At 37.3% G+C, this 26,101-nt stretch overlaps 1 protein-coding gene across 12 annotated transcripts in view; it reads left to right on the top strand.

Moving 5' to 3' along the window:
* The window catches only part of LOC307186545 (uncharacterized protein), a 1,017,825-nt gene that overhangs the window by 481,041 nt on the left and 510,683 nt on the right, over positions 1-26,101 (top strand). For 9 of the 12 annotated variants that reach the window (XR_013828391.1, XR_013828392.1, XR_013828393.1 and 6 more), the window contains one exon: positions 13,892-13,947. The exons of 2 other annotated variants lie outside the window; for them this stretch is intronic. Coding sequence is in view for 6 of the 10 variants with exons in the window: in XM_079921774.1 (XP_079777900.1) it covers positions 13,892-13,897 (6 nt within the window). In the remaining 4 variants the exon portion in view is untranslated. Of the gene's footprint in view, positions 1-13,891; positions 13,948-19,793; positions 21,010-26,101 lie in introns of those variants that run through there. One more of the 12 variants, XR_013828394.1, reaches the window with a different exon arrangement.

Genomic DNA, 26,101 nt, shown 5'->3' with positions numbered 1-26,101 from the left:
CTTCCCCTCCTCCCTTTTTCACCAGGGCATTTCTTTATGCAGGAAATGTGAGTTTTGAAACATTTTCTTAGGAATTCTGATATATTTCCTGTTGAGAGCTAAGACACAAACTATTATTATTCTTCCTCTTAAATTACATGTTGTTACATATGAGGAAATGCTCTGAGAAAATACAGTGGTTTTCTACTTGGAAAGAAATACTCGAAAGCTGAGGATTAAATGAATGGAAGATTGAGGGCACAGGGAGAATCTGAGTTAACCAATCATCAGTGGTATGAGAAGACAGTCCACTTTTAGGCATTTCAGCATGTCTTAGCTAATGTAGCTCCCATAAAGAAAACTATGCCGGTTACTTCCACCGTTGTTTACCCAGATGCTTCTGAACTCTAAAAGGCCCTTGAACTAAATGCCAGGTCCTAAGAATTGGTTGTGATCCTTAGGAGCTGCCTGCAGGCCAGCATACCCGGGGAATAAGGAGCTGCCTTCTGAGATCCCTGCCCTTTCCTTTTGTGCCTCTCAGGATTCTCAGCCAAGTGAGCAATGAGAACAGGTGGCCAATACAGTTAGGGGAAAAGTTCTATGAACCTTTTGTTGCTGGCTAGCTAAAACTCACATACGGGAGGAAGTTGAAAGGGAGGGAGATAGGAGGAAGGAAAAGGAGAGAGAGAGGGAAAAGGGGGGATGGAGAGAGAGAGAAAAAGCATACATGCAAGCGAGAGAGGGAGAACTATAGGGAAAATAATTTCCTGGTAATGTATATGTATATATTCACACATCTCAGTGAAGACACTGTTGGATTAGGGTTATGTGTAAAATTAGGTGATTTAAGAACCTTGACTAGTACTAGTGGACAACTGCTGGTATATTGTATGCCAAATGCCAAATTGCAAGTTGTTACTAGAAGTTGCCACATGGATTATCTCAACTGTAACTGAGGAGGAAGATAGAGGAAACACGATATCCTAAGAGGATGTCTGTAAACTGTATTCTACTCAATTTAGTAATTATTCCAAGAGAAGCACCACTTCTCCAGAGAAGGTGCACTGAGAATCATAAGGCTAGCTCCTAGACATCAAGGGAGGGTTTAAATATATTGTGTTTAATATCCTTACTAAGTTTAGGAAGCATGCAACCTTTTAAAGGTTTTCCTATCAAATTAACTATTAGAAATATTTTGGAAAAAGCAAAGATTAGGCTAAAAATGCTCAAAAGCTCATTTTACAACATCAAATTCTGTCAACTTTTTTGACTATGTCCCATTTTTTTGTTACGTTGAACAAAAATAAATCTTATTAAAGCAACATTCCATAAAGGGTAGAACTTACCTCTTTTGTCCCACTCTAGGCAAAACGCTCTTGTTTGCAGTAGTCCCATGGAGTCCAGCAAACTAGTAACTTTCTCTACATATTTTAAAGGCTACTTTAACGTGGGACTTTAAAAATACAGCAAAAGAATCTATTGCAAATGATTGAGCACAGACCCTGGAATGATTCTATGTATGTTTATTATGAAGATTACATTGGTATAAATGTATTTTATAAACTAATGGGTAAGTAAAATAGTTTGCTATAAACTTTGCATTCCTCATCACCAAGGAACAGATAGAAATACCTCATGAGCTGTGGTTAAGAAAGTAATCATTGTTATAATTCATTCTAGATTCCAAATTTTACTAACCTTCCTTGATATGCTTCACACCATTTGTGTATCATGCTGATTTATGCTGTGATATACATTTATTTTTCTTTGAAAAAATATTCTAAGGCCCTGTTACTTAGTCTTTGAATGCTTTATAATCAAAGTACTCAAAGAAGTCTTTATTCAGTTAACTAGTGTGCTTCCTCTTCTATATTTTGTAAGATTCTGTCTATTGATTGCTTTACACACCCTAGCAACACATGCTCTAACCAGTTAATACTGTAGCTCCTCTCTAACTTCATTGTTCTCTGACTGTAGCCATTTTATTTTCTTCTCAATCAGCATTCATTCTCTGAATCAGGGAGAAAGTAGATGTTTTAGATATTTTATGGCAGGAAGAGTAATTTCCTCTTTAGGATTTGAGATACCTAGCAGATAGCTGATGCTATTTCTGCAGTCTGGTGCCCCACTCCACCCCATCCTACCCCAGTCTACAGCAGTTCAGTAAAGTGATACTACCTGATTTTGTATATAAGTTCATAAGTATTGCTTTTTATTTTGAACATAATAGTAATTATGGCCATATAACATATTTTTATTCTTTCTCTTTCCACTTAACATTTTATTATACCCCAAATATTTTTATGCTTCCCATAACATAATGAACTGAAGGTATATTAACTTTTTCTTTCCTTTTAAAATTAATATAAGTCCATTAAAGCAAATTGCAAAATAAAGGGGAGAAAACAAAATTCCACAACTCTGTCTTCTTTATGCAATATGTATATAAAATATATACATATCTTTGTATTTTGCCATTTACTTTGCACCAGAAATTATAAGTATATGGGTAAATATCAGTTTTTTTTTCTTATTATATAAATATTTTTGAAAGATAATTTTTGCTTACAGCAAATATAACAATGTATTGTGGAGTTTAAACCATGTGCAGAAGTAAAATGTATGACAACAATAGTACTAAAGCAAGGATATGGAAGAATACTGTTATAAATCTGTTATATAGATCCGAAATGCGATTATTTCACTTGAAGGTAGACTGTTAAAGATAAGTTAAAGATGTACATTATATATGTGGAAGCAAGCACCAAAATAGCACAGAGTTATAGCTAATAATCCAACTAAGGACAGATAATTGAATCAATAAATAGAATCAATCAAGAAGACAGAAAAAGAGGGAAAAGGGAACTAAGAAGAGATGAAACAAATAGAAAAGAAATCACAAGCTGATAGATTTAAACCTAAATGTAACAATAATCACATTAAATCTCAGTGGTCTAAACACCCCAATTTAAAAGGGAGAGTGAGACTGGATAATAATTTTAAAAAAGACCCAACTATCTATTGCTTGGAAAAAAGTTTTGGAAAACAGAAGTAAAATCACTCACTCATAATGCCAGTACAATCACTGTGGTACTGGCATTATGAGTGAGTGCATTTGTATTTATTCCTTTCTAGTCTTTTTTCTTAGGTATATTTTCTTGTTTGCTACTGTGGCGTGTATACAGCTTTCTTTCTGTTTTTCTCACTTAAAGAATCTTGCTATATGGAAATGGGTTTAAAGCTCGATGGTTAACAATAGTCCATTCTCTAGCAGTTATGAATTCAGAACCAAGTCTCTATATTAGCCATATAAAAACTTGTCAAAGGTGTCCAATATGATCAGCAATAGGATACAAAATAAGACGGATCCTATTCCCAGAAATTAAAAATATCTTTCCTTAAAATGGCCTATTTTGGGGTAAATGGATCATGGTAGTAGTCAACAGTAAATCTTGATGATTCATTGTCTAGTTAGATCACATATTCTTAAATATGTAACTATTTGAACTAACTGTAAACTTTGTGATGACTTAGAAAGTTCTTTTGAAATATGGTTATTGTGTTTAGGATTATCTTACAGCATCATTTATCCCTGAATTATTAAAACACAAAATTGCCTAGTAATAAAGATATCTGGTTCATAGACTACCGAATCAACCACTTTTGGATGAGCTTCTATATGTATAGCTTTTAGCTCAGCACTTCACATACAGTATTCACTTAGGAAATACTATTGATATTCTTTTTATTAATTGTGCTGTCTTTATATATTTATTTTAGTATAAATATTTATAATAAGCTTTTTTTTAAAACATCTTTATTGAAGTTTAATTGCTTTACAATGGTGTGTTAGTTTCTGCTTTATAAAAAAGTGAATCAGCTATACATATATATATATCCCCATATCTCCTCCCTCTTGCATCTCCCTCCCATACTCCCTATCCCACCCCTCTGGGAGGTCACAAAGCACCGAGCTGATCTCCCTGCGCTATGCAGCTGCTTCCCACAGCTAACCATTTTACATTTGGTAGTATATATAAGTCCATGCCACTCTCTCACTTAGTCCCAGCATACCTTTCCCCCTTCCAGTGTCCTCAAGTCCATTCTCTACATCTGCGTCTTTATTCCTGTCCTGCCCCTAAGTTCTTCAGAACCATTTTTTTTTTTAAGATTCCATATATATGTGTTAGCATACAATATTTGTTTTTCTCTTTCTGACTTATTTCACTCTGAGTGACAGACTCTAGGTCCATCCACCTCACTACAAATAACTCAATTTCGTTTCTTTTTATGGCTGAGTAGTATTCCATTGTATATATGTGCCACGTCTTCTTTATCCATTCATCTGTTGATGGACAATTAGGTTGCTTCCATGTCCTGGCTATTGTAAATAGAGCTGCAATGAACATTGTGATACATGACTCTTGGAATTATGGTTTTCTCAGGGTATATGCCCAGGAATCAGATTGCTGGGTCGTATGGTAGTTCTATTTTTAGTTTTTTAAGGAACCTCCATACTGTTCTCCACAGTGGCTGTATCAATTTACATTCCCACCAACAGTGAAAGAAGGTTCTCTTTTATCCACACCCACTCCAGGATTTATTGTTTCTAGATTTTTTGATGATGGCCATTCTGACTGGTGTGAGCTGATATCTCATTGTAGTTTTGATTTGCATTTCTCTAATGATTAGTGATGTTGAGCATTCTTTCATGTGTTTGTTGGCAGTCTGTATATCTTCTTTGGAGAAATGTCTATTTAGGTCTTCTGCCCATTTTTGGATTGGTTGGTTGTTTGTCTGTTATTAAGCTGCATGAGCTGCTTATAAACTTTGGAGATTAATCCTTTTTCAGTTGCTTCATTTGCAAATGTTTTCTCCCATTCTGAGGGTTGTCTTTTGGTCTTGTTTATGGTTTCCTTTGCTGTGCAAAAACTTTGAAGTTTCATTAGGTCCCATTTGTTTATTTTTGTTTTTATTTCCATTTCTCTAGGAGGTGGGTCAAAAAGGACCTTGCTGTGATTTATGTCATAGAGTGTCCGGCCTAAGTTTTCCTCTAAGAGTTTGATAGTTTCTGACCTTACATTTAGGTCTTTTAATCCATTTTGAGCTTATTTTTCTGTATGGTGTTAGGGAGTGATCTAATCTCATACTTTTACATGTACCTGTCCAGTTTTCCCAGCACCACTTATTGAAGAGGCTGTCCTTTCTCCACTGTACATTCCTGCCTCCTTTATCAAAGATGAGGTGACCATATGTGCGTGGGTTTATCTCTGGGCTTTCTATCCTGTTCCATTGATTTATATTTCTGTTTTTGTCTGAAGTCAGGTAGCCTGGTTCCTCCAGCTCCGTTTTTCGTTCTCAAGATTGCTTTAGCTATTCGGGGTCTTTTGTGTTTCCATACAAATTGTGAAATGTTTTGTTCTAGTTCTGTGAAAAATGCCAGTGGTAATTTGATAGGGATTGCATTGAATCTGTAGATTACTTTGGGTAGTATAGTTATTTTCACAATGTTAATTTTTCCAATCCAAGAACATGGTATATCTCTCCATCTCTTTGTACATCTTTAATTTCTTTAATCAGTGTCTTACAGTTTTCTGCCTACAGGTCATTTGTCTCCTTAGGTAGGTTTATTCCTAGGTATTCTTTTGTTGTCGTTGCAGTGGTAAACTGCAACAACAAGGTAAGGGAGTGCTTCCTTAAATTCACTTTCAGATTTTTCATCATTAGTGTATAGGAATGCAAGAGATTTCTGTGCATTAATTTTGTATCCTGCTACTTTACCAAATTCATTGATTAGACCTAGTAGTTTTCGGTAGCATCTTTAGGACTCTCTATGTATAGCATCATGTTATCTGCAAACTGTGACAGCTTTACTTCTTCTTTTCCTTCTTGGATTCTATTATTGCTTTTTCTTCTCTTATTGCTGTGGCTAAAACTTCCAAAACAGTGTTGAATAACAGTGGTGAGAGTGGGCAACCTTGTTTTGTTCCTAATCTTAGAGGAAATGCTTTCAGTTTTTCACCATTGAGAACGATGTTGGCTGTGGGTTTGTTATATATGGCCTTTATTATGTTGAGGTAAGTTCCCTCTATGCCTACTTTCTGGAGGGTTTTTATCATAAATGGGTGTTGAATTTTGTCAGAAGCTTTTCTGCATCTATTGAGAAGATCATATAGTTTTTCTCCTTCAATTTGTTAATATGGTATATCACATTGATTGATTTGCATATATTGAAGAATCCTTGCATTCCTTGATAAACCCCACTTGATCATGGTGTATGCTCCTTTTAATGAGCTGTTGGATTCTGTTTGCTAGTATTTTGTTGAGAATTTTTCCGTCTATGTTCATCAATGCTATTGGCCTGTAGTTTTCTTTCTTTGTGACATCTTTATCTGGTTTTGGTATCAGGGTGATGGTGGCCTCGTAGAATTAGTTTGGGAGTGTTCCTCCTTCTACTGTATTTTGGAAGAGTTTGAGAAGTATAGGTGTTAGCTCTTCTCTAAATGTTTGATAGAATTCGCCTGTGAAGCCATCTGGTCCTGGGCTTCTGTTTGTTGGAAGATTTTTAATCCCAGTTTCAATTTCAGTGCTTGTAATTGGTCTGTTTATATTTTGTATTTCTTCCTGGTTCAGTCTCAGAAGGTTGAGCTTTTCCAAGAATTTGTCCATTTCTTCCAGGTTGTCCATTTTATTGGCATATAGTTGCTTGTAGTATCTCTCATGATCCTTTATATTTCTGCTGTGTCAGTTGTTACTTCTTTTTCATTTCCAATTCTATTGATTTGAGTCTTCTCCTTTTTTTTCTTGATGTGTCTGACTAATGGTTTAGCAATTTTGTTTATCAGCTCAAAGAACAAGTTTTTAGTTTTATTGATGTTTGCTATTGTTTCTTTCATTTCTTTTTCATTTATTTCTCATCTGGTCTTTATGATTTCTTTCTTTCTGCTAACTTTGGGTTTTTTTATTCTTGTTTTTCTAATTGCTTTAGGTGTAAGATTAAGTTGTTTATTTGAGATATTTCTTGTTTCTTAAGGTAGAATTATATTGCTATAAACTTCCCTCTTAGAACTGCTTTTCCTGTATCCCATAGGTTTTGGTTCATCGTGTTTTCATCGTCATTTGTTTCTAGATATTTTTTGATTTCCTCTTTGATTTCTTCAGTGATCTGTTGGTTATTAAGTAGTGTATTGCTTAGCCTCCATGTGTTTATATTTGTTACAAATTTTTTCCTGTAATTGATATTTAGTCTCATAGTGTTGTGGTCAGAAAAGATACTTGATACAATTTCAATTTTCTTAAAATTACCAAGGCTTGATTTGTGACCCAAGATATGATCTATCCTGGAGAATGTTCCATGAGCAGTTGAGAAGAAAGTATATTCTGTTATTTTTGGATGGAATGTCCTATAAATATCAATTAAGTCCATCTTGTTTAATGTATCATTTAAAGCTTGTATTTCCTTATTTATTTTCATTTTGGATGATCTGTCTGTTGGTGAAAGTGAGCTGTCAAAGTCCCCTAGTATGACTGTATTACTGTCAATTTCCCCCTTTTTGTTGGTTAGTATTTACGTTATGTATTGAGGTGCTCCTATGTTGGGTTCATACATATTTACAACTGTTATATCTTCTTCTTCGATTGGTTCCTTGATCATTATGTAGTGTCCTTCTTTGTCTCTTGGAATAGTCTTTGTTTTAAAGTCTATTTTGTCTGATATGGAATTGCTACTCCAGCTTTCTTTTGATTTCCATTTGCGTGGAATATCTTTTTCCATCCTCTCACTTTCAGTCTGTATGTGTCCCTCAGTCTTAAGTGGGTCTTTTGTAGACAGCATATATATGGGTCATGTTTTTGTATCCATTCAGCCAGTCTATGTCTTTTGGTTGGAACATTTATTCCATTTACATTTAAGGTAATTATCGATATGTATATTCCTATTACCATTTTCTTAATCGTTTTGGGTTTGTTATTGTAGGCCTTTTCCTTCTCTTGTGTTTCCTGCCTAGAGAAGTTCCCTTAATATTTGTTGTAAAGCTGGTTTGGGGGTGCTGTACTCTCTTAGCTTTAGCTTCTCTGTGAATTTTGTAATTTTCCTTTGATTCTGAATGAGATCCTTGCTGGGTAGAGTAATCTTGGTTGTAAGTTTTTTCCCTTTTATCACTTTAAATATGTCCTGCCACTCCCTTCTGGCTTGCAGAGTTTCTGCTGAAATATCAGCTTTAACTTTATGGGGATTCCCTTGTATGTTATTTGTTGTTTTTCCCTTGCTGCTTTTAATATTTTTCTTTGTACTTAATTTTTGATAATTTGATTAATATGTGTCTTGGCATGTTTCTCCTTGGATTTATCCTGTATGGGACTCTCTGTGCTTCCTGTACTTGATTAAGTATTTCCTTTCCCATGTTAGGGAAATTTTCAACTATAATCTCTTCAAATATTTTCACAGTCCCTTTCTTTTTCTCTTCTTCCCTGGGACCCTGATAATTCGAATTTTGGTGTGTTTAATGTTGTCACAGAGGTCTCTGAGACTGTCCTCATTTCTTTTCATTCTTTTTTCTCTATTGTGCTCTGCAGTAGTTATTTCCACTATTCTTTCTTCCAGGTCACTTATCCGTTCTTCTGCCTCAGTTATTCTGCTATTGATTCCTTCTAGAGAATTTTTAATTTCATTTATTCTGTTGTTCATCATTGTTTGTTTGCTCTTTAGTTTTTCTAGGTCCTTGTTAAATGTTTCTTGCATTTTCTCCTTTCTATTTGCACGATTTTGGATCATCTTTTCTATCATTATTTTGAATTCTTTTTCAGGTAGACTGCCTATTTTCTCTTCATTTTTTTGGTCTAGTGTGTCTTTACCTTGCTCCTTCATCTGCTGTGTGTTTCTCTGTCTTCTCATTTTCCTTAACTTACTGTGTTTGGGGTCTTCTTTTCGCAGTCTGCAGTTTCATATTTCCCAGTGTTTTTGGTGTCTGTCCCCAGTTGCTCTGTTTGGTTCAGTGGGTTGTTTAGGTTTCCTGGTGGAGGGGACTAGTGCCTGTGTTCTGGTGGATGAGGCTGGACCTTGTTTTTCTGGTGTGCAGGTCCGCGTCTGGTGGTGTGTTTGGGGGTGTTTGTGACTTTATTATGAGTTTAGGCAGCCTCTCTGCTAATGGGTAGTGTGTTCCTTTCTTGCTTGTTGTTTGGCATAGGGTGTGCAGCACTGTAGATTGCTGGTCGTTGAGTGGAGCTAGGTCTTGGCGTTGAGATGGAAATCTCTGGGAGATTTTCTCCACTTGATATTACGTGCAGCTCAGAGGTCTCAGGTGGACCAGTGTCCTGAACTCAGCTCTGCCACCTCAGAGGCACAGCCCTGATACCCAGCCGGAGCATCAAGACCCTGTCATACACAGGGCTCAGAATAAAAGGGAGATAAAAAGGAAAGAAAGAAAGAAGGAAAGAAAGAGAAAGAAGGAAAGAAAGAAAGAAAGAGGAAGGAATAAAATAAAGTTATTAAAATAAAAAAAAATTTAAAAATTTTTTTAAGTAATTTTTAAAAAAGAAGGAAAGAAAGAAAGAAGAGAGCAAGCAAACCACAAAAGAAATCCACTAATGATAACAAGTGCTAAAAACTATTCTTAAAAAAAAACAAATGGACAGTGAGAACCCTAAGACAAATGTTAAAGCAAAGCTATACAGACAAAATCTCACACAGACATACACATACACACTCACAAAAAGAGATAAAGGGAAAAATATATATATTGTTGTTCCCAAAGTCCACCTCCTCAATTTGGGATGATTTGTTGTCTGTTCATGTATTCCACAGATGCAGGTACATCAAGTTGATTGTGGAGATTTAATCTGCTGCTCCTGAGGCTGCTGGGAGAAATTTCCCTTTCTCTTCTTTGTTCCACAGCTCCTGGGGTCAGCTTTGGATTTCGCCCCGCCTCTGTGTGTAGGTCGCCTGAGGGCATCTGTTTTTGTCTCAGACAGGAGGTAAAGGAGCAGGTGATTGCGGGGTTCTGGCTCACTCAGGCCGGGGGAGGTAGGGGTACGGAGTGCGGGGTGAGTCTGTGGTGGAAGAGGCCGGCGTGATGTTGCACCAGCCTGAGGCACGCCGTGTGTTCTCCCGGGAAAGTTGTCCCTGGATCACGGGACCCTGGCAGTGGCGGGCTCCACAGGCTCCCGGGAGGGGAGGTGTGGATAGTGACCTGTGCTCGCACACAGGCTTCTTGGTGGCGGCAGTAGCAGCCTTAGCATCTCAGACCCATCTCTGGGGTCCGCGCTTTTAGCCGCAGCTCGTGCTCGTATCTGGAGCTCCTTTAAGCAGCGCTCTTAATCCCCTCTCCTCTCGCACCAGGAAACAAAGAGGCAAGAAAAAGTCTCTTGCCTCTTTGGCAGGTCCAGACTTTCCCGGACTCCCTCCTGGCTAGCTGTGGCGCACAAGCCCCCTTCAGGCTGTGTTCATGCCGCCAACCCCAGTCCTCTCCCTGGGATTTGACCTCCGAAACCCGAGCCTCAGCTCCCAGTCCCCGCCTGCCCTGGCGGGTGAGCAGACAAGCCTCTCGGGCTGGTGAGTGCTGGTCGGCACTGATCCTCTGTGCGGGAATCTCTCCGCTTTGCCCTCTGCACCCCTGTTGCTGTGCTCTCCTCCTTGGCTCTGAAGCTTCCCATCTCCGCCACCTAACGTCTCTGCCCATGAAGGGGCTTCCTAGTGTGTGGAAATCTTTGCTACTTCATAGCTCCCTCCCACTGGTGCAGTCCCGTCCCTGATCTTCTGTCTCTGTTTTTTCTTTTTTCTTTTGCCCTACCCAGGAATGTGGGGAGTTTCTTGCCTTTTGGGAGGTCTGAGGTCTTCTGCCAGCGTTCAGTGGGCGTTGTGTAGAAATACATCCACATGTAGATGTATTTCTGATGTATCTGTGGGGAGGAAGGTGATCTCCACGTCGTACTCTTCTGCTATCTTGAAGTTCCTCTTCTCAGTTAGTTCTTATTATCATTCTCTTATTCCTAAATGCCATCATAAGTAGAATATTCTTACTCCAATTGCTAACAATGATACTCAATTCTTTCCACATTTTCTGCGTCGAACTGTAGGTACCATTTATAAGGACATGTAACAAGAAAGCGTGTAATGTATATGATATATGTAAAGAGTAAACTTGGGATACTATTCATAAATAGGAAGTAATTCTCAACAAATTCATCAATTAGGGTCATCCTAGTGTTTCTATTGGGATGGATAATGAAGGATGGCCATTTACTTTCTGTTTTTACCCTGTATCTTAAGACCCTCATTAATGGAGTGATTGATTCATGGAAATCAATCCGTGATACAGTGGAAATTTGCAATTGATTTTTCCATGATACCAGGAAATTTGCAATTGATTTATATTTGTGTGGATTTTTATTTTTTCAAGAACATTGTCTCAGATAAATAGTAATTCCTGGAATAAAGGAACACTTTGTCACAAGAAACTAAATAAATATGGGAGAATGATCCCAATTAATGAATGTATTAAATACTGTATCTTTTCCAAATCTAAAACTCAGCTCCTCTCTAGTTTTCTAACGTTGCCATGCTAAAAATATTAGTAATTCTACTGTTTAAGAATAAATGTGTACATTATAAAACTTGTAAATACAAAGATATGCCTCCTATGGAATGAGTCTGAATTCTGTTGAGAATATTCTGGAACATGCTGAATCAGGGAAGGAGAAGGAGAAGGAGGCAGTGGTAAGGAAGCCATAGGACACAGGTTTTAACATCCACATATTAGCACATATTTTTGGATGAATAAACATGAATTTATAGGGGACAGAATATTTAAAATTATGCCTGTCATTGAAACTGTGAAACATAAGTATATAATTTTTCTTTTTCGCCTTTATAATTTTCTGTAACAAATCTGAAACCATTACGTGTAAAAAATGCCACAGAAGTCTCTTTTTGCTTACTTATTTTAATAATAAACATGTCTATTTAATGAGCATCACTTTACTAATCAAAATGTTACATATGTTCAAGAAAAGGTATTTGTATGCCAGCTGGCAAAGAGGACTATTACTCAATTTTATGTCTTGTTGTTTATTCAATAATTATTAAATTTCAACTGTGTTTTGGAATGAGGTGGGGCATCCAAGTAATGTATAGCTCAGGCCATATAACAGGCTACTGGTGGCAATAAGACAGATTAATAGAAAGGGTCTTGGTCACAAGGAGTAGCAGTTTCCTCAATGACTTACAGTGAATTTTATAGGTTACCTATCAGTTTGTGTTATTAGAGGTAAAATGTAGAAGATCCTGACACCAAGTAGTCCTAAGGCCTACTTGAAAAAGGCCTTTGTGTTTCAGACAAATTCCTTGGTGTTGAATAGCGGTGAAGAAGGTTTCTTTTAACACTTAGTCTGGTGTCCAGCATATAGTGGTCAGTCAGTTAATGTCAAATAAAAGAGTGGATGTGTGAACAGCTGGCAGAGTGAGGAAACATGGGGAGTGAGGCATGGGGAACAGTACTTGACATTAGAGAGAAATGTTACAGTTCTTCCTTGATGGTTGTAAACCTACTTTGTCTCTCAATTTCTGAATAGTTGCAAACAATTGTAAGGAACCTCAAACACGTTAATTTTGGCCTTTATTCATATTTTATGTAATAGCTGATATATTTAGAAAATGGGGCATGAAAATAAAATAAATACCCATGAATCCACCATTGGACCTAAAGAACCTGAGGGCCAGAACTTGATTTCTAATGTTGAAGCTATTTTTGTTTGTTGTTAATTAATCCATCCTTGTGCCACTCCTGTATGGGTAGCCATTATGTCTTTTCACCACATATTTTAAACCACATATTGATAGTTTTACTACATATTTATGTTTTTAAATGTTTGTCTTACCTTGATTTTTTTTGAACTTTATAAATATTCTATCTTATTATAAATGATAATTTTGGCCTAAATTGTTGCCTGTAGCTGAGTATATTTACTTTTATCGCTGTATAATATTCATAAAGTGATTATCCTTTCTCCTTTGTGTGGACATTTGATTTGCCTATGGCTGCTTTCTTTTCTTTATTTAATTAAATTTTTTCCATTAACATGCTGGTATCAATATGCTCCTAAAGTATAAACTCCACCTGGACAGGGATGTTTGTCTATTGATTTTTTTTTTCTTTTAACCTAGAAAGGTGCCTGATGTAATGAGCACTCAATAAATGCTTGTCACTGTTGAGAGGAAAAAAAGAACAAAAAATATTGTATGTGATTCCTAAATGTACCTGTGCAAGAGGTTTCCTCATATATATATTTATGTATATATACTGTTCAAAATTTTGCTCACATATCCTCCGACAGAATTTTGAAAACTTGTGTGATTCTTCACACATTTTTAAGTTGGTACCTAATTTTTTAAAATCAGCTGTTTAAGTGATTGCAAATGATGTAATTTCTGGTATATTTGTATATTGACATTTTAAACTGACACTGTAATATCCTTTTTAAAAATAGATCGAATGGAATACAAATACCAGAGTACTTTTTAACCCATTACCATTTACTTATAAAATGCTGATGAAAAGGTCTTTTTTAAAAGCCAGAAATTTTATATATTTTTCTCCTGGAGTCATATTTTCATTTCACTACCCCCACAGAATTTTATCCGAATGCAGTATATATTTGCACTTACATTTTCATTAGTCACCCTATTATACTTTACAATAAAAATTATGTATATAAACTTGATTTTTAAGAAAAAATTTGTGCCTTTAAAACTCTTAAATGTTAATTATTTTCTGGATTTAGTTACCATAACAATCGTTATTAGTGCACAGTTGGTTAAAGCCATTTTGAAAAAAAAATATTGAACATAAAGTAAAACTTTATTTGTAAATGCATCTCTTTAGAGGGATCTGACTGTTATTTTTCTGTTTGTTCCTAGTTCTAGGATGACTATCATCAACTGCTGGAATGAGACAAATCCAGTGGAAATTCATGGTAAGAGAAAGTATTAGGCCACCAGTAAGTGGAGGGCTTACCCAAAGTATTGGAGTAATCATTGCTAAGTATGCATTGTGCATAGTAGAATTTTCTGTTCCCATAGGAAGGAATCAAAAAGTAGAGAAGTGGTTGACAAGTGCCAGAAAGGATATTTATTACTGAGTCAAAACCAAATACGTTTTTAAAGTGTCTGATGAATTTATCTTGGTAAAATTCAGGGAAATGTTACGCTTATGAATAGTAAATGTTGAAGAAAATACAAAACACTTTCTTTTTTTTACATCTTTATTGGAGTATAATTGCTTTACAATGTTGTGTAGTTTCTGCTTTATAACAAAGTGAATCAGTTATACATATAGATATGTTCCCATATCTTTTCCCTCTTGCGTCTCACTCCCTCCCACCCTCCCTATCCCACCCCCCTGGGTGGTCACAAAGCACCAAGCTGATCTCCCTGTGCTATGCGGCTGCTTCCCACTAGCTACCTGTTTTATGTTTGGTAGTGTATATATGTCCATGCCACTCTCTCGCTTTGTCACAGCTTACCCTTCTCCCTCCCCATATCCTCAAGTCCATTCTCTAGTAGGTCTAAGTCTTTATTCCTGTCTTACCCCTAGATTTTTCATGACTTTTTTTTTTCCCGTAAATTTCATATATATGTGTTAGCATACGGTATTTGTCTTTCTCTTTCTGACTTACTTCACTCTGTATGACAGACTCTAGGTCCATCCACCTCATTACAAATAGCTCAATTTCGTTTCTTTTTATGGCTGAGTAATATTCCATTGTATATATGTGCCACATCTTCTTTATCCATTCATCCGATGATGGACACTTAGGTTGTTTCCATCTCCTGGCTATTGTAAATAGAGCTGCAATGAACATTGTGGTACATGACACTTTTTGAATTATGGTTTTCTCAGGGTATATCCCCAGTAGTGGGATTGCTGGGTCATATGGTAGTTCTATTTGTAGTTTTTTAAGGAACCTCCATACTGTTCTCCATAGTGGCTGTACCAATTCACATTCCCACCAGCAGTGCAAGAGTGTTCCCTTTTCTCCACACCCTCTCCAGCATTTATTGTTTCTAAATTTTTTGATGATGGCCATTCTGACTGGTGTGAGATGATATCTCATTGTAGTTTTGATTTGCATTTCTCTAATGATTAATGATGTTGAGCATTCTTTCATGTGTTTGTTGCCAGTCTGTATATCTTCTTTGGAGAAATGTCTATTTAGGTCTTCTGCCCATTTTTGGATTGGGTTCTTTGTTTTTTTGTTATTGAGCTGCATGAGCTGCTTATAAATTTTGGAGATTAATCCTTTGTCAGTTGCTTCATTTGCAAATATTTTCTCCCATTCTGAGGGTTGTCTTTTGGTCTTTTTTATGGTTTCCTTTGCTGTGCAAAACCTTTTAAGTTTCATTAGGTCCCATTTATTTATTTTTGTTTTTATTTCCATTTCTGTAGGAGGTGGGTCAAAAAGGATCTTGCTGTGATTTATGTCATACAGTGTTCTACCTATGTTTTCCTCTAAGAGTTTGATAGTTTCTGGCCTTACATTTAGGTCTGTAATCCAGTTTGAGCTTATTTTTGTGTATGGTGTTACGGAGTGATCTAATCTCATACTTTTACATGTACCTGTCCAGTTTTCTCAGCACCACTTATTGAAGAGGCTGTCTTTCTCCACTGTACATTCCTGCTTCCTTTGTCAAAATAAGGTGACCATATGTGTGTGGGTTTATCTCTGGGCTTTCTATCCTGTGCCATCGATCTATCTTTCTGTTTTTGTGTCAGTACCATACTGTCTTGATTACTCTAGCTTTGTAGTATAGACTGAGGTCAGGGAGCCTGAATCCTCCAGCTCCTTTTTTCGTTCTGAAGATTGATTTGGCTATTCGGGATCTTTTGTGTTTCCATACAAATTGAGAAATTTTTTGTTCTAGTTCTGTGAAAAATGCCAGTGGTAGTTTGATGGGGATTGCATTGAATCTGTAGATTGCTTTGGGTAGTAGAGTCATTTTCACAATGTTGATTCTTCCAATCCAAGAACATGGTATATCTCTCCATCTATTTGTATCATCTTTAATATCTTTAATCAGCATCTTATAATTTTCTGCGTACAGATATTTTGTCTCCTTTGGTAGGTTTATTCCTAGATATTTTATTCTTTTTGTTGCAATGGTAAATGGGAGTGTTTTCTTGATTTCACTTTCAGATTTTTCAACCTTAGTGTATAGGAATGCCAGAGATTTCTGTGCATTAATTTTGTATCCTGCTACTTTACTAAATTTATTGATTAGCTCTAGTAGTTTTCTGGTAGCATCTTTAGGATTCTCTCTGTATAGTATCATGTCATCTGCAAACAGTGACAGCTTTACTTCTTCATTTCTGATTTGGATTCCTTTTATTTCCTTTTCTTCTCTGATTGCTGTGGCTAAAACTTCCAAAACTGTGTTGAATAAGAGTGGTGAGAGTGGGCAACCTTGTCTTGTTCCTGATCTTAGTGGAAATGCTTTGTTTGTCACCATTGAGGATGATGTTGACTGTGGGTTTGTCATATATGGCCTTTATTATGTTGAGGAAAATTCCCTCTATGCCTACTTTCTGCAGGGTTTTTATCATAAATGGGTGTTGAATTTTGTCGAAAGCTTTCTCTGCATCTATTGAGATGATCATATGGTTTTTCTCCTTCAATTTGTTAATATGGTGTATCATGTTGATTGATTTGTGTATATTGAAGAATCCCTGCATTCCTGGGATAAACCCCACTTGATCATGGTGTATGATCCTTTTAATGTGCTGTTGGATTCTGTTTGCTAGTATTTTTTTGAGGATTTTTGCATCTATGTTCATCAGTGATATTGGCCTGTAGTTTTCTTTCTTTGTGACATCCTTGTCTGGTTTTGGTATCAGGGTGATGGTGGCTTCGTAGAATGAGTTAGGGAGTGTTCTTCCCTCTGCTATATTTTAGAAGAGTTTGAGAAGGATAGGTGTTAGCTCTTCTCTCAATGTTTGATAGAATTCACCTGTGAAGCCATCTGGTCCTGGGCTTTTGTTTGTTGGAACATTTTTAATCCCAGTTTCAATTTCAGTGCTTGTGATTGGTCTGTTCATATTTTCTATTTCTTCCCAATTCAGTCTTGGCAGGTTGTGCATTTCTAAGAATTTGTCCATTTCTTCCATGTTCTCCATTTTATTGGCATAGAGTTGCTTGTAGTATTCTCTCATGATCTTTTGTATTTCTGCATTGTCAGTTGTTACTTCTCCTTTTTCATTTCCAATTCTATTGATTTGAGTCTTCTCCCTTTTTTTTCTGGACGAGTCTGGCTAATGGTTCATCAATTTTGTTTATCTTCTCAAATAACCAGCTTTTAGTTTTATTGATCTTTGCTATCGTTTCCTTCATTTCTTTTTCATTTATTTCTCATCTGATATTTATGATTTCTTTCCTTCTGCTAACTTTGGGGTTTTTTTGTTCTTCTATCTCTAATTGATTTAGGTGCAAGGTTAGGTTGTTTATTCGAGATGTTTCCTGTTTCTTAAGGTAGGATTGTATTGCTGTAAACTTCCCTCTTAGAACTGCTTTTGCTGCATCCCATAGGTTTTGGGTCGTCGTGTCTCCATTGTCATTTGTTTCTAGGTATGTTTTTATTTCTTCGTTGATTTCTTCAGTGATCACTTCGTTATTAAGTAGTGTATTGTTTAGCCTCCATGTGTTTTTATTTTTTACAGATTTTTTCCTGTAATTGATATCTAGTCTCATAGCGTTGTGGTCGGAAAGGATACTTGATACAATTTCAATTTTCTTAATTTTACCAAGGCTTGATTTGTGACCCAAGATATGATCTATCCTGGAGAATGTTCCATGAGCACTTGAGAAAAATGCGTATTCTGTTGTTTTTGGATGGAATGTCCTGTAAATATCAATTAAGTCCATCTTGTTTAATGTATCATTTAAAGCTTGTGTTTCCTTATTTATTTTCAGTTTGGATGATCTGTCCATTGCTGAAAGTGGGGTGTTAAAGTCCCATACTATGAATGTGTTACTGTCGATTTCCCCTTTTACAGCTGTTAGCATTTGCCTTATGTATTGAGGTGTTCGTATGTTGGGTGCGTAAATATTTACAATTGTTATATCTTCTTCTTGGATCGATCCCTTGATCATTATATAGTGTCCTTCTTTGTCTCTTCTAGTAGTCTTTATTTTATAGTCTATTTTGTCTGATATGAGAATTGCTACTCCAGCTTTCTTTTGGTTTCCATTTGCACGAAATATCTTTTTCCATTCCCTTACTTTCAGTCTGTATGTGTCTCTAGGTCTGAAGTGGGTCTCTTGTAGACAGCAAATATATGGGTCTTGTTTTTGTATCCATTCAGCCAATCTGTGTCTTTTGGTGGGAGCATTTAGTCCATTTACATTTAAGGTAATGATTAACATGTATGTTTCTATTCCCATTTTCTTAATTGTTTTGGGTTTGTTATTGTAGGTCTTTTCCTTCTCTTGTGTTTCTTGCCTAGAGAAGTTCCTTTAGCATTTGTTGTAAAGCTGGTTTGGTGGTGCTGAACTCTCTCAGCTCTTGCTTGTCTGTAAAGTCTTTAATTTCTCCAGCAAATCTGATTGAGATCCTTGCTGGATAATCTTGGTTGAAGGTTTTTCTCCTTTATCACTTTCAGCATGTCCTGTCAGTCCCTTCTGGCTTGCAGAGTTTGTGCTGAAAGGTCAGCTGTTAACCTTATGGGGATTCCCTTGTGTGTTATTTATTGTTTTTCCCTTGCTGCTTTTAATATGTTTTCTTTGTATTTAATTTTGACAGTTTGACTAATGTGTCTTGACATATTTCTCCTTGGATTTATCCTGTATGGGACTCTCTGGCCTTCCTGGACTTGATTAACTATTTCCTTTCCCATATTAGGGAAATTTTCAACTATAATCTCTTCAAATAATCTCTCAGTCCCTTTCTTTTTCTCTTCTTCCTCTGGGACCGCTATAATTCGAATGTTAGTGCGTTTAATGTTGTCCTACAAGTCTCTGAGACTGTCCTCAGTCTTTTCATTCTTTTTTCTTTATTTTGCTCTGCAGTAGTTATTTCCACTATTTTATCTTCCAGGTCACTTATCCGTATTTCTGCCTCAGTTATTCTGCTATTGATCCCATGTAGAGTATTTTTAATTTCATTTATTGTGTTGTTCATCGTTGCTTGTTTCATCTTTAGTTCTTCTAGGTCCTTTTTAAATGTTTCTTGCGTTTTGTCTGTTCTATTTCCAAGATTTTGGATCATCTTTACTATCATTATTCTGAATTCTTTTTCAGGTAGACTGCCTATTTCCTATTCATTTGTTAGGTCTGGTGGGTTTTTATCTTGCTCCTTCATCTGCTGTGTGTTTTCTGTATTCTCATTTTGCTTACCTTACTGTGTTTGGGGTCTCCTTTTTGCAGGCTGCAGGTTCGTAGTTCCCGTTGTTTTTGGTGTCTGGCCCCAGTGGCTAAAGTTGGTTCAGTGGGTTGTGTAGGCTTTCTGGTGGAGGGGACTAGTGTCTGTGTTCTGGTGGATGAGGCTGGATCTTGTCTTTCTGGTGGGCAGGTCCACGTCTGGTGGTGTGTTTTGGGGTGTTTGTGGACTTAATATGATTTTAGGCAGCCTCTCTGCTAATGGATGGAGTTGTGTTCCTGTCTTGCTAGTTGTTTGGAATAGGGTGTCCAGCACTGTAGCTTGCTGGTCGTTGAGTGAAGCTGGGTGCTGGTGTTAAGATGGAGATCTCTGGGAGATTTTCGCCATTTGATATTATGTGGCGCTGGGAGGTCTCTTGTGGACCAGTGTCCTGAAGTTGGCTCTCCCACCTCAGAGGCAGAGCACTGAGTCCTCGCTGCAGCAGCAAGAGCCTTTCATCTTCATCGCTCAGAATAAAAGAGAAGAAAGAAAGGAGAAGGAGAAGGAGAAGAAGGAGGAGGAGGAGGAGGGGAGGAGGAGGAAGAAGAAAGAAAGGAAGGAAGGAAGGAAGGAAGAAAGAAAGAAAGGAGGGAGGGAGGGAGGGAGGAAAGAATATAAAATAAAATAAAATAAAGTAAGATAAAATAAAATAATTAAAATAAAAAATAATTATCAAGAAAAAAATATTTTTTAAAGATTAAAAAAAAAACAACAAAAAAAAACGGACAGATAGAACCCTCGACAAATGGTGGAAGGAAAGCTATACAGACAAACTCTCACAGAGAAGCATACACATACACACTCACAAAAAGAGGAAAAGGGGAAAAAAATCATAAATCTTGCTCTCAAAGTTCACCTCCTCAATTTGGGATGATTTGTTGTGTATTCATGTATTCCACAGTTGCAGGGTACATCAAGTTGATTGTGGCGCTTTAATCTGCTGCTTCTGAGGCTGTTGGGAGGGATTTCCCTTTCTCTTCTTTGTTCTCACAGCTCCTGGGGCTGAGCTTTGGATTTGGCCCCGCCTCTGCGTGTACGTCGCCGGAAGACGTGTGTTCTTCGCTCACACAGGACGGGGTTAAAGGAGCAGCTGCTTCGGGGGCTCTGGCTCACTCAGGCCGGGTGGAGGTAGGGGTACGGGGTGCAGGGCGACCCTGCTGCAGCAGAAGCTGGTGTGACGTTGTACCAGCCTGAGGCGCGCCGTGTGTTCTCCTGGGGAAGTTGTCCCTGGATCCCGGGACCCTGGCAGTGGTGGGCTCCACAGGCTCCCCGGAAGGGGAGTGTGGCTAGTGACCTATGCTCGCACACAGGCTTCTTGGTGGCGGCAGCAGCAGCCTTAGCATCTCATGCCCGTCTCTGGGGTCTGCGCTTTTAGCCGCGGCTCGCGCCCGTCTCTGGAGCTCCTTTAAGCAGCGCTCTTATTCCCCTCTCCTCGCGCACCAGGAAACAAAGAGGGAAGAAAAAGTCTCTTGCCTCTTCGGCAGGTCCAGACTTTTCCCCGGACTCCCTCCCGGCTAGTTGTGGCGCACTAACCCCTGCAGGCTGTGTTCACGCCGCCAACCCCAGTCCTCTCCCTGGGATCCAACCGAAGCCTGAGCCTCAGCTTCCAGCCCCGCCCGCCCCAGCAGGTGAGCAGACAAGCCTCTCGGGCTCTTGTGTGCCGGTCAGCACCCACCCTCTGTGCGGGAATCTCTCCGCTTTGCTCCCCGCACCCCTGTTGCTGTGCTCTCCTCCGTTGTCCTGAAGCTTTCCCCCTCCGCCACCTGCAGTTTCCGCCCGCGAAGGGGCTTCCTAGTGTGTGGAAATCTTTCCTCCTTCATAGCTCCCTCCCACTGGTGCAGGTCCCGTCCCTATCCTTTTGTCTCCGTTTATTCTTTTTTTTCTTTTGCCCTACCCAGGTACGTGGGGCGTTTCTTGCGTTTTGGGAGGTCTGAGGTCTTCTGCCAGCGTTCAGTGGGTGTTCTGTAGGAGTTGTTCCACGTGTAGATGTATTTCTGGTGTATCTGTGGGGAGGAAGGTGATCTCCGCGTCTCACTCTTCCGCCATCTTCCCCTCGTCTCCCAAAACACTTTTTACCTCAATATACATTCCATTTTCTTGAAGATGTGATTCTGAGATGTCAGAAATAAGAGACATTTTCATTTAAAATTTTTGAAATCATGTAAAATATCCGATTGAGCAACAGTTCCAGAAAAATCAGGGCATGTGGTTTGAAGTACACTTTTTATTCTAGGGTGCATTTTCAAACATTCTCAATATTTTAATTATATGATAGATAGAGTGGTAAGGCAGGTAACCTTGTCTCGTGTTTGTGCTGTCTTTGACATTTCTTACCCTCACCCTTTTTTGCTCTCCTCTCATGAACAAGGGTCTTTCCCTCAGGTACAATGCCTTTTCCCACAGTTATAGGGCAATGTCTTTATTGATCATATGACTTTACGTCTTTCCCAGCCTTATATATAGATGTGTTTCTATCATGGACATTAAAAATGCCCCCTCCACACACACATACTATATTAGGCTGCAGTGAATACATATATATTGTAGATACCATCATTAAAAGAGAATTCTATGTCACCAGTATTTTGAATTGTTACCATTATTTGGCTTCCTTGGAATTTATACTATTTAGGATAGTTCATTAGTATGAAATTGAAGATGGGTGAGAGCTATTTTTTTAAATAAAATGGAAGAAAGGATGATTTTTGTGAAAAGAGAGATGAAAAGTAATTGTCATGAAATGTCTACCCTCTGATGAAGGCACATTCTCAGATCACTTCAGTGTATATACATTTTATATGGATGCTGGAAATCTAACAGTTTATTCCTTTAAATGTATCTGTGTCTGTAAGAGACTCCTCATGTACCCCAGGGTTACACATGCGCAATTTGCAGACTTCTGGCATATGCCTGCGAGTACATTGCTCAGGGATATAACTCTTTTCGTCTTTACAAAATAACTGCTAAATTGTTTACCCAAATAATTGTTCAAATTAATACTCCAACTAGAGAGTATGAGAATTTTCATTTTCTCTGCATATTTGCCAATACTTATTTCCAGATTTACTAATTTTAGGCAATCTAGTAGATATAAAATTATATTACACTTTGGTATTAAATAGCATTTCAGTAATACTAATTTACTAATGAGACTGTACATCCTTCCTTATGTTTACTTGCAATTTGTGATTCCTCTTCTGTGCAGTGCTAATGCATACCTTTTTGCCCATTTTCTACTGGATTGTTTGCCTTTATTATTATTTTGTAGAATTTTAAAAATACATTTTGAATTGTAATAATTTATTTGTTAAATATGTTGCAAATATCTTCTAGTTTTTGGCTTGTCTTTTTACGTTCTTTATGGAATCTTTTGATGAACACAAGTTCTCTATTAAATGCAGTCTAACTGATTTTTTTCCTTTATGATTAGAGCTTTTTGTATTTAGCTGAAAAATTCTTTTTTACCCAAAGTTTATAAAGATATCTTCCTCCTATACTTTTCCTAAAAGTTTTAAAGTTTCTTGTTTCACCTTTAAGTCTTTAATTCATCTGGAATTGATTTTTGCATGTGGTTTGAAGTAGAGATTCAATTTCAGTTTTTCGCACCATTAGCCAGAGCTGTTTATTGTTCAGTGCATCTCTTGTCTAATGATCTGCAGTGCCACCTCTACTATATATCAAATTTCATGTCTGTGCAAGTCTGTTTCTGGACTTTTTATTTTCCTTTAATTATTTTCTGTCCATGCTAATACCACATTCTCTTTACTACTGTAGTTTTATAATGTCTCGATGTTTGTGGAAGATTTTAATCTTTTTAATGGCAGAAAAATTTTGACACATTTCCCGTCAGACAGTAGAGTCTATTCCCCTCCACTAGAAGTTGTACTGCCCTGTGATTGCTTTGACCAGTGGAATATGGCTCCAGATGTAGACTTTTAAGATATCTGGCTGTTTCCAGTGAGCTTCAAGGGATTGCTGTGCCACCAAGTAAGAAGTCTACCTGCCCTGCTGGAGATGCCACATGATGAGACCTTTATGATTATAGGCAGAGGGAGAGGGGCCAGCTAAATTCACTCTGCTGGCTGTTCCTACCGAGATCCCAGCATTTGAGTGAAGTTGTCTGGGGCCCTCTAGACTAGTTAGCATCCAACTGAGTACCATTGAATGAACCCAACAGACACCACACAGGGTCTAGAGAAAAACCCTAGCTGTGGTGCCTTCCTGATATGTCAACTTTCCATTTTTAGGTCAAGTACTAATCTAGGAGTTGCCGTGGAAGGATTTTGCAGATGCAGCTAAAGCCCTTAATCAGTTGACTTTAAGTAAGGACAGTTATTTCAGTGCACCTAATTAAATTGGTTGGATGGCCTTAAAAGCAGGCTTGAATGTTTTCTGAGGAAGAGAAGAAATTCTGCCTTTGGACAGCAGCTTCTGCCTATGCCCATGGAATTTAGACCTGTATATAATCTTCCCTTCCTGATGCCCTGCCCTACAGACTTACTTAGCTAGCCCCCTCAATTGTGTAGGCCAGTTCCTTGAAATACATAAATCTTTGTAATAAATCCTACTGGTTTTGCTTCTTTGATTGAACATTTATGAATAGACTAGCTAAACCCTGCCCAAATTCCTGATTCATAGAGTCATGAAATTAATAGATAAATGTTGTTTTAAGCCACTGCAATTTGGGAGAGTTTTCTACAAAGCAGGTGATAACCAAAACAATAATTAATAGCTTAAGTTGTCACATCTTTAATTTTTTAAAAAAAATGTAGTATCTTAACTATTACTAGTTTTTGCTTTTCCATACAAGTTTTAAAATCAACTTTTACAGTTTCTTTGCAAACTCTATCGGTACGTTGGTGGGACTTGAATTACATCTGTAGACCAATTTTAGGTGAGTGACATGGTTGTGATATTGAATCTTCTTATACATCTATTTATTTCTTTGTTTATTTAATTCTTAAAGTTACTCAATAATGTTTTAAAATCTCCTCCAAATGGTCTTATATATTTTTGCCATATTTTCTAGATACTTTATATCTTTAATGTTATTATATGTAAGTAATTTACTAAAATGAAAATTTCTCTTTGTTGCTGTGGGTGGGGAATGGTTTTATATACTGCTATCATGGTAAACTTTCTTCCCAGTTTTAATACTTTGCCTGAAGAATCTTTTAGGCTTTCATTTTCTGCCTTGTGTTTATCCCATCCCATCGCCCCATGACTTTCCTTTAGAAACTCTAAGTGGATGGTGGATGGAGACAAAAAGCTGAGCTCAAGTTTACCCACGGCCATATTATAGATATTGCGATTTGTAGCATATGTGCTTTTAGGATACTGATGTATGTTCTTCTGTTGGGTCTTTACAATTTAACTGTGTGCTTGAGAAAAATTACAGTTAAAAAGAAAGCATGTGGAAAGTGGAATAGTTACAGTATACTTAGAGGTCAAGATCCCAGTTTTGCCATTAACAAGCTATATGACCTTGGATAAATTACTTAACCTTTTTAGACTAGCTTTTCTCACCTGTAAGATGGGGATTAAAATAAGCCTGCATCATAGGGTCTTAAGGACAAAGTGTAATGAGTATATGCATGCAAAGTTCTCATCACTTTGAAAGCTCAATAATCACTCAGTAAGTGGTGGCTAATATGATTGTAAGCAAGTGGTGGTTAATATGATTGTAAGCAAGTAATTAAAAGTGTTTACTAAGTATTTACATATAATTTTTCTATGATTGAATTTACACTTTATTGTGAGCTGTTAACATTTTAATGGTATATTCTCATCTACATGCTTTGGGAGGGCTGGTCAAAAGCAGGTGAAATTGGTCTTTCATTACCTTTCCTTCTTTAGATTCCCTGTATTTCCCGTTCAGTCATTTCCCTTTTATGTGTTCCATGTTCTCATGCAAAAACCCCTTCATAAAATTTATACTAAAGAATTTGTGATTTTTGTGATGTCCATGGCAGATCATTTCTTCAAAGACTGCTAAATAAATATGTGTGTATGTATGTGTGTGTGTGTGTGTGTGTATCCCATCCAATATGCTTTTCTCAAAATTCGATGTTGACATGACTTCATCAAGTGGTGGAGGGTATTTACTACCTCACTTTGAAACTGGATGGGCTTTTGTAAATGTCCTGATCAGTAGAATATGGTGAAGTGATGCAGATTAACTTCTGCAGCTAGATCATTAAATTCATTATGGCTTCTGCTTGGCTCTTCTCTGGACACTTGCCCTTGGAACCAGCCACTATGTTGTGAGGAAGCCCAGGCCACATAGAAAAGGTTTAACAGTTTCTTTGAGTCTTCATTTCGTTATGAAGTTTCCTGTCATATAAAACTTAAATACATTTGCATGCTTTTCTCTTGTTTATCTGTCTTTTGTTACAGGGATCTCACTTGAGAATTTAAAAGGGTAGAAGAAAAGAGATATCTTTTCTTCCTCTACACCTGTTTATTTCTTGATGGTGTTTTTTGATGAGCAGAATCTTTTAGTTTTGATTAAGACCAATTTTCCATTCAATCTTATACTGACAATAAGCAGTAGAAGGAAGGAAGACTAGGTAAATTTGTCAGCCTAATTTGCAAAGATGTCATTGCATGAAAGACCAAAGACAAGACCTTTGTGTTTGCTTTCTGTTATTTAATGTTTCCAAGAATAGATACATGATGTAACCATTCTTCAAAAATATGTTTGGAATCACAAAAGGACTC

Source organism: Stenella coeruleoalba, assembly GCF_951394435.1.
Source record: "Stenella coeruleoalba genome assembly, chromosome: 5".
NCBI lineage: Eukaryota > Metazoa > Chordata > Mammalia > Artiodactyla > Delphinidae > Stenella > Stenella coeruleoalba.
This window is presented reverse-complemented; position numbering and strand designations above follow the sequence as displayed.